General features: G+C 39.3%; 1 protein-coding gene across 1 annotated transcript; it reads right to left on the reverse strand.

The window, feature by feature from the left end:
* Positions 1-6838: 6838 nt before the first annotated feature.
* Positions 6839-8798, reverse strand: LOC123240785 (sialic acid-binding Ig-like lectin 5). Its single transcript, XM_044668497.1, has 6 exons — positions 8693-8798; positions 8247-8615; positions 7812-8096; positions 7634-7681; positions 7272-7529; positions 6839-7161 (listed from the first exon to the last, which is right to left on the reverse strand). The coding sequence occupies exons 1-6, from the start codon at positions 8796-8798 to the stop codon at positions 6839-6841; spliced, it is 1389 nt and encodes a 462-aa protein (XP_044524432.1).
* Between the last annotated feature and the right edge of the window lie 869 nt (positions 8799-9667).

The following is a 9667-nucleotide window of genomic DNA, read 5'->3' on the forward strand; positions in this document are numbered from 1 at the left end:
AAAAAAAAAAAAACGCTAAGAAGTAAATTGCCAAGAATGTCAAAGCTACAATGTAGAGATTAGAAGTAAAAGAAAAAAATATTGCAAGCCTTCAGAGTTCAGGTACCAAAGAACTACAATGAAAATCATATAGGCGTTAGCAGCTTCTACCTTAAATGAGATAAGATCTTGGAATACAATACTCCAAAGTGTACTTAAGAAAGACATATAAGTAAGAATAATTTATCTAGCAAAGCTGACTGAATCAGATTACTTTGGAAATAGAAAGCAAAATCATAATGGTTGGGAGTCCTCAGTATGTCTTTAAAAACTAGATATGACTAACAAAAAAGATAGAAAAGAAATTAAATTTCTGATGCCAAGGCCAGAAATTATTAGAAACTTTGCAATGTAAACAAGCAAAATCTAGATGTAAACACACAGTGTATCACAAAAGTTTTACTGCAGTTGCATATATATATATATATATATATATATATATGTGTGTGTGTATATATATATGAGAGAGAGTGATTGATTGATTGATTGAATTATATGTCATTCCACAATATATAATGTTTAAAGAACATGAACAGGTGGATTGGTTGAATTATATAGGTTGTTTCATAATATATAATATTCAAAGGACATGAACAGATAGTTTTCAAAGGATGGATGAAATCAATTGTATCATTGGCCATATTTTTTAAATATTTCCAACTAACAGCAAGGTTTTAGCCTCAAGGCAGGTTAAGCAGTAAGATTAATCCAATCAATACAGGATTAATCCCAACAATTGGACAAACAAGAAGTCTTTAAAGGGCAGAGAAAGTAACTACAAACCTCCATTGCCAGCTGGGGGAAGATCTTTCATCAAAGATCATTAAATACATCTGCTAAAACTAGCAGAACAAGTAAGGAAAAAATATGAATAAGCAACAGAAAAAGAGAAAAGAAATGACAATTGACAGCTTCTTTCAAGGAAGTGAAAAGAGAGCAAATGAAATAGAAATAGAAGAAGAGGAAGTAGTTCCCGCAAACTGGACAAAGGCTTTGGAAGATCTCAAAATTCAATTAACTCAAGAACTCCAGGAACTCAAAAAGCAATCAAGAGAGGCTGAAGACAATTTGAAAAAGGAAATACATTAAGTAAAACGAAAAAATAAAGTCTTAAAAGTCAGAATTGGCCAGCTTGAAAATGAAGCAAAGAAGGCAAAAGATGATCTACAAAGAAAATCAGACCAGAAAGAGAAGGATGACCAAAAAGCCAGGGATGAAATTCAGTCTTTAAAAAACATAACTCAACAACTAGAAGCAAATGACTTCACAAAGCAGCAAGAATATATTAAACAAAATATAAAAAATGAAAAATTTGAGGAGAATATGAAACACCTCATTCATTCAACCAAAGATCTGGAGAACAGAGCTAGAAGAGACAACTTAAGAATCATTGGTTTACCAGAACATCGTGATAAAAGAAAAAATTTAGATAGCATTTTACAAGAAATTATCAGAGAAAGTTGCCGAGAAATTCTTGAAGAAGAGGGAAAAGTGGAAATTGAAAGAATTCACAGATCACCTCCTACATTTAATCCACAACTGACAACTTCCAGGAATATTATAGGCAAATTCAAAAACTATCAGACCAAGGAAAAAATATCGCAAGCTGCTAAAAAGAAGTCATTCAGATATCAGGGAACCACAGTTAGGATAACACAGGATCTGGCTGCATCTCCAATGAAGGACTGGAAGGCATGGAACACAATATTCCAGAAAGCAAGAGAACTGGGTCTACAACCAAGAATCAACTACCCAGCAAAACTGACTATATTATTGCAGGGGAAAGTATGGTCATTCAATAAAATCAAGAACTTCCAAACATTCATCAAGAAAAAACCAGACTTAAACAGAGAGTTTGCTGCCCAAACCCATAACTCAAGAGAATCAACATAAGGTAATTAAGAGAATGGGGAGAGGAGAAAAAATTCTTTTCTTTAAGGGACACAACAAGTTCAATCAATTTATATCCCAAGAAGAAAAGAAGGTATTGGCAAATATTAAAAATTGTTATTACCAACAGGGTAACTAGAAGAAGTTGACGTAGAGGGGACAGGGACAAACTGTATAGGATGAAATGTCAAGATATATATATATATATATATATATATGTATGTATGTATGTAGGTATGTATAAATATATACAAAACTGGGGGAAAGAAGATAATAATAAGAAAAATAGGAAAACAAACAAAAAGGAATAAATTTATATTCCATAAAGAAGCTCGTGGGACCAACAGGGAAAAATAACAATACACTGTAAGGGTAAAGAGGTTAGAGAGAGGAAATATTCAATACTTAAGTGCATTGAAATCAACTTAGAGAAGAACAATCAGATTCATTGGGGCATAGAATTGATTCATGCCCTATAGAGAAGTAGAAGGGTAACAAACGGACTGGTGGGGAGGGAAGCAATACTAGGGAGGGAGAGGGCTTGGGGAGAGCACTGTGTAGCTTTAAAGAACAATAAGAGGGGAATAAGAAGGGAGTGGGGAGAAAGGGAAGTACAACAAGGGAGGGGATTATAGGAACTGATTAAAAAGAAAACACTGGTATAGAAGGAAACAATGAAAGAAAAAAGAACAGAACTAGGAGAGAGAATCTAAATGTCTGGGAATGCACAGTTGATAATTATAACTCTGAATGTGAATGGGATGAACTCGCCCATAAAATGGAAGCAAATAGCAGAGTGGATTAGAAACCAAAATCCTACCATATGTTGTCTACAAGAAACACACATGAGACAGACAGACATACATAGGGTGAAAATGAGAGGATGGAGCAAAATCTTTTGGGCTTCAAATGAGAAAAAGAAGGCAGGGGTGGCTATCATGATCTCTAAAAAAGCCAAAGTAAAAACAGATAAGGTTAAAAGAGATAGGGAAGGTAACTACATCCTAGTAAAAGGCAGTATAAACAATGAAGAACTATCAGTACTCAATATGTATGCACCAAATGGTATAGCTTCCAAATTTCTAAAGGAGACGCTAGTAGAGCTCAAGGATGAAATAGATAGCAAAACCATACTAGTGGGGGACCTCAACCTTCCCCTATCAGATCTAGATAAATTGAACAAAAAAAAAATAAGAAAGAGATTAGACAGGTGAATGAAACCCTAGAAAAAAATTAGAGTTAATAGATATATGGGGAAAAATAAATAGGGACAGTGGTTGGCTGAGGCTTCAACACTCTAAGCCAATGAGGAAAGACTGCTTTACTACTGGGCTCATTGAAAAACATTTATAAGGCTCCCACAAGGTTCCAGGACATTTAAAACTTTTTCCTGAGGGGTTTTAATCTGTTTTCAATGCTTGTCATTGCTGTTTGGTGTTTTTTTCTTCCCTGTTTCTTTGTTTTGTGATTGTTATTGTTAAAATCTCATTGTAAACCCAGAGTATAATCCAATCCACTGTGGCTTATTACTATTATAATAATACTATTAGTGGAATTCCATTTGATAACAGCTATTATGGATGATATGATGGTCTACTTAAAAAATCCTAGAGAATCAACTAAAAAGCTAGTAGAAATAATCAACAACTTTAGCAAAGTTGCAGGATACAAAATAAATGCACATAATCATCAGCATTTCTATATATTTCCAACACATCACAGCAGCAAGAGATAGAAAGAGAAACACCATTTAAAATCACCCTAGACAATATAAAATACTTAGGAATCTATCTACCAAAACAAACACAGGAATTATATAAACATAACTACAAAACACTTTCCAAACAATTAAAACTATATATAAACAATTGGAAAAACATTGAGTGCTCATGGGTAGGACAAGCTAACATAATAAAAATGACCATTCTACAAAATTAATTTACTTATTTAGTGCCATACCTATCAAACTACCAAAAATTTTTTTTACTGAATTAGAAAAAAACTATAACAGTTTATTTGGAAGAACAATGGATCAAGAATATCAAGGGAAATAATGGAAAAAAAACATGAAGGAAGGTGGCTTAGCAGTACCAGATATTAGCCTATACTATAAAGCAGCAGTCATCAAAACAATATGGTACTGGCTAAGAGACAGAAGGGAGGATCAATGGAATAGACTTGGGGTAAGTAACGTCAGCAAAACAGTATATGATAAACCCAAAGAGCCCAACTTTTGGGACAAAAATCCACTATTTGACAAAAACTGCTGGGAAAATTGGAAAAAAATATGGAAGAGATTAGGTTTAGATCAACATCTCACAGCCTACACCAAAATAAATTCAGAATGGGTGAATGACTTGAATATAAAGAAGGAAGCTAAATAAATTAAGTGAACACAGAATAGTATACTTGTCAGATCTCTGGGAAAGGAAGGATTTTAAAACCAAGCAAGAGTTAGAAAAAATTACAAAATGTAAAATAAATAATTTTGATTATATTAAATTAAAAAGTTTTGTACAAACAAAAACAATGCAACCAAAATCAGAAGGGAAATAACAAACTGGGAAAAAATCTTTATAACAAAAAATTCTGACAGAGGTCTAATTACTCAAATATACAAAGAGCTAAATCAATTGTATAAAAAATCAAGCCATTCCCCAGTTGATAAATGGGCAAGGGACATGAATAGGCAATTTTCAGAGAAAGAAATCAAAAGTATCAATAAGCACATAAGAAAGTATTCTAAATCTCTAATAATTAGAGAAATGCAAATAAAGACAACTCTGAGGTACCACCTCACACCCAGCAGATTGGCTAAAATGATAGAAGGGGAGAGTAATGAATGTTGGAGGGGATGTGGCAAAATTGGGACATTAATGTACTGCTGGTGGAGTTGTGAACTGATCCAACCATTCTGGATGGCAATTTGGAATTATGCCCAAAGAGTGATAAAAGAATGCCTCCCCTTGGATCCAGTCATACCATTGCTGGGTTTGTACCCCAAAGAGATCATAGATAAATAGACTTGTACAAAAATATTTATAGCTGTGCTCTTTGTGGTGGCAAAAAACTGGAAAGCAAGGGTATGCCCTTCAATTGGGGAATGGCTGAACAAATTGTGGTATCAATACTATTGCTCTCAAAGGAATAATAAACTGGAGGAATTCCATGTGAACTGGAAAGACCTCCAGGAATTGATGCAGAGTGAAAGGAGCAGAGCCAGGAGAACATTATACACAGAGACTGATACACTGTGGTAAAATCAAATGTAATGGACTTCTGTACTAGAAGCAATGTAATGACCCAAGACAATTCTGAGGGATTTATGGAAAAGAATGCTACCCACATTCAGAGGAAGAACTACAGGAGAGGAAACACAGAAGAAAAACAACTGCTTGCACACTTGGGTTGATGAGGACATGATTGGGGATGTAGACCTGAAAGGACTACAACCAATGTAACTATCAATAATATGTAAATAAGTCTTGATTGACCACACATGTTAAAACCAGTGGAAATGCAAATTAGCTATGGCGGGAGGTGGGGGGATGGGGGGTGGGGGGTGAAGGGTAAAGCAAAAACATGAATTATGTAACCATGGAAAAATTTTTCTAAAACTAAAAAATTAATTAAAAAAAATCTGGTCTAGACTAGTAAGAAAGTGGCATCTCAGACATCCTTCATAGACCAGGGGGTATAGTATGTGAATGTGAACTATCACTGTGCCAAAATAAATGAAGAAAGGATGGTTGTAGAGAATCCTTAGAAGACTCAGGTGAACGAATGGAGAGTGAGATGAGGAGAACCCAGAGAACAATCTATACAATAGGAACAGCATTAGACTGTGAGCTCCTTGAGAGGAGGGATTGTCTTTTGCCTGTTTTTGTCACCTCAGTGTTTAACATAGTCCCTGACACTTAGTAGGCACTTAATGTTTGTTGATTGACTGCCAGCAGTGTAAAGAAAAATAACTTTGCAAGACTTAAGAACTCTAATGAATGCAGTATCCAACCAGTTCTCCAGAGGAAAGAAAGAAATGAGCATATATATGTATATAGACAGTGTCTATTATATTTTGCATATATTATCTCATCTTTATACTCATAATAACTCTAGTAAATAAGTCCCATTATTGTCCTCATTTTACACTTGAAGAAACTGATACAAACTTGCCCAGGATCACATAGCAAGATTTGAACTCAAGTCTTCCTGATTTCCTAGCACTCTATCCACCATGCTATCTACCTGTCCCTGACAGAGGGGCAGTGGACTCAAGATGTGGAATAAGACTATGGTTAATATGTGGATTTCTTTTGCCAGACCATGTTAATTAATACAAACTATGGTGGAGTTTTTTGGTAAGTGATGTTAGTGTGTTCCCCACAGCCACCACCATCTCCCCCCAAAAAAAAGAAAAAGAAAAGGGTCACTGAAGCCTTTTAAAGAATGCCAGGAAGAGAAGAGACTAGAAGGGACTAGATGGCCAGACAAGCAGGAAGTCTTTCAAAATAACATGATGAACTTTAAACAAGTAAGCTGTACAGAACAAAGATTTGTGGTTTCATTTGTGATTCCTCTTCCTTCACTCTCCTGTTAACATGGAGGTGCTCTTTTTAGATATTTGTTAAGTTCATAATTTAAAAAAATTAAGCCAGAAAAGGTCTATTTGAAGAATTTTACTTTGTTGTAAGGCAGTAGACTACCCTGAAAGCTTTTTAAGCAGGAGGTGACATGATCAGAGCCATGCTTTAGAAATACCAACTGGGCAAAAGGTAGATTGGAGAGGAGAGATACCAGAAGCAGGGAGATGAATTAGGAGGTTCTCAAAATGGTCCAGGTGAGAGGAGATGAAGCCCAGGACTAGATGGTATGGGGACATCCAGCTGCTCAGTCCTATTTCTTGTAGGACCTAAGCTTCTTGACCATTCCCCTCCCCCAGATCGTTCTCACCTGGCATGAGTAGGATGCTGAGACTATGGATCCCATGACGGTTCCTCCCTTCACAGCGGAGGCTTAGGGCAGGATCCAGCTTTTCCTTCAAACTCAGGCTGCTGTTAGTCCAGACCCCAGAGGTGGTAGATACTTCCTGAAGGGTGTCACTGCTGTTTTCTTGCACAATCTTCTCTCCCAACCACCAGAGCAGGGAGGGGGCCGGCTCTGCCTGGACAGAGCAGGTACAAAGCAAGCCCTCCTTAGCCCAGGAGCAAGAAGAGCTGAGAAGCTTTGGGGGGTCTGTTGGGGATGAAGGAAGAGATGTGAGTTTGTTGCTCTCTTCCTTCCCCAAGTCCACTCCCCCCCCCCCAACCCCTCTTCCCCTTTCCCAGTCAAGTCTTCTCACTCACACTGCACGGAGAGCACCAGGGAAGCCTTCTGGGACCCCAGTGGGTCCTGGGTTTGGCAAATGTATTCTCCAGAGTCCCTTGGCCCCACCTGATGAAGTTGCAGGGCCACAACCCCAGCAGCTGAAGGCTGGGAGGAGTTCAGAGTCTGCCTTTCTTTGGTCCACTTCAGAGAGGTGGCTGGGTTACTATCAGCAGCACAGCTAAGATCCAAGGACTCACCCTCCAAGACTGGCAGATAAAGTGCATTTCCTGGGGTTCCTAGGGTGGAGGAAAGAGCAGCCCCAAAGAAGGTGCTGATGGACATTGCATTCCCTTCATTACTCTCCTCCCCTGACTCCTGACACTTGCACCCTGCTCCCTACCTGTCCAGTTTCCATGGAAAACCTGAATGGTTAGCTCCTTGGGAGAATCTGTAATGGAAATACATGTCTCTGGAATGGCTAAATTTGAACCTTATCTTTAGTTATTGGCTAGAAAGTAGGAGTCCCCTCTGTACCATCTTTCCTCCTCTGGGTCCCAGCTCCTGCCCCCACAACTTACAGGTGACCCTGAGTTGGACAGTCTCCTCTGAGCTCACACAGGATTCCTTAAAGGTTACTCTACAAGTGAGGTTGGTGCCATGGTCCTGGGGTCTTGGAGTGAAAGACAGCTTGGAGAAGGTATGGGTCCTGGTGCCAGGACTCAAGGAGGAGAGGGCAGATCCTGTCCAGAGAAAGGTGGGAGAATTCTCTCCCTCACAGGCCCCTGGCATCTTGCAGGTCAGAGTTACTGGGTTCCCAGAGTCCAGGGTCTCTGGAATTTGGATTTCTGGCTTCTGTGTCAGTTCTGGAGGAAGAGAGAAGTCGTGAATCATGCCCCAAGGGATCAGTCTCTTGATATAATCAATGGTTTCTTTTCCTGTATTCACCTCCCTCTCCCCAATTCTGTCACTCCTCCTCTGGACACTCCCCAAGGCTGGCCCCTTAAGTCACTTACCCAATACATTGACAAACACTTTATTTTCAAAGTCATGTGTTGAGTTTCCTTTCTCTACCCTGAGGGCATATTCTCCTGTGTCTGACTTCTGAGCATTCATGATGAACAGAGAGCAATTATAGTTCTGGGGGTTCCCGATAATGCTGAAGCGACCTCGAAATTTTGCAGGTATGGTCGAATTGGGCTTATTGGTAGCCACATTCTTGACACTGTTTTTTCCATTCAAGTGCCAAAAGAGAAAGATCTGGTCTCGGGATTCATCCTTTCTTCCATAGGAGAAGGTACAGGGAATTTGGACACACAGGTTCTCTTGAACTCTCACTGTTTCCAGAACCTTCAGACTGAATTTCGTCCCTTCTTGGGGAGACTCTGTGGGGAGGGATATCCTCAGGTAGCTCCCCAGGCCCTGAGATTCCCTCCATTATTCAGGATTTCTCACTACTTACCCCCACAGATGATGGGCAGCAGGAGTAGGAATACCAACATCTCCGAAGAGCTAAAACTGGAAGAGGGGTCTAGGCTCCATCCTGGGGGCTCCTTCAGTCCCAGCATCTGTAATAATATCCGTCTGCCTGATCTGGGGAGGGTCAAGGAAGCTGCTTGTATGAAAACTAACCAGAAATCTAAGTCCAGAAGAGAAGTTCTGAAAGTCCAGAAGGGAAGTTCTCAGTGACTACTACACCAGGTTCAACTGTGATTGGCTCGATCCCAGGAGGAAGAATTCCTCCAAGGCAGCCGAAATGGGGAAGCTCACAATATTCTACTTCTAGGATGATAAACAAGCAAGAAGAAGTAGAAGGAAATTGTTGATCTAGGCAACTCTGGCCTAGATTGGTGAGGAAACTCCATCTGGCCCCCGTTGCTAAGAGCTCCAAGTGTTCATCATTCATCGACATAAACAAAATCCAAGTGTGTCTGAGGAGGAAGGGATCTCAGAGACCTCCAGATACTATTCTTTTTTTTTTTTTTTTTAGAAGAGGAAAGAGGTTCAGACAGTGGAAGGGACTCACTCAAGGGAGCCAGTGATGGCAGATCCTGACTTAAACAAAGGCCATCTGCCCAAAGGTCTGGGGATTTTCCATGGTATGGGCCCAGTATCTCCCAGGAGAACCCCATGCCTTCCCAGAGCTTCTGATCTGATGGGGGGGTTGACTTGGAAAGTTTCTGTAGAAACTGAGAGGCACAGAAAGTTCAGGAAAATAAGAGAGAAAGAATCTGAGAGCTAGAAGGTCCTCAGGGTCCAACTTGGTCTTCATTCATCCAGAATCCTTGACACTCCAATAGATCCAGCCAGTGGTCTCCAGACTTTGTTGGAAGCTCTCCAGTAAGAGTTCCCAATGTGGCCCATTATATTTGGCGACAACTCCAATTGTTAGCTAGTTTTTCCATCTACTTGTATCTCCTTCCAAAGGGCCATACCT

This window comes from Gracilinanus agilis, chromosome 3 (genome assembly GCF_016433145.1).
Source record: "Gracilinanus agilis isolate LMUSP501 chromosome 3, AgileGrace, whole genome shotgun sequence".
Taxonomy (NCBI): domain Eukaryota; kingdom Metazoa; phylum Chordata; class Mammalia; order Didelphimorphia; family Didelphidae; genus Gracilinanus; species Gracilinanus agilis.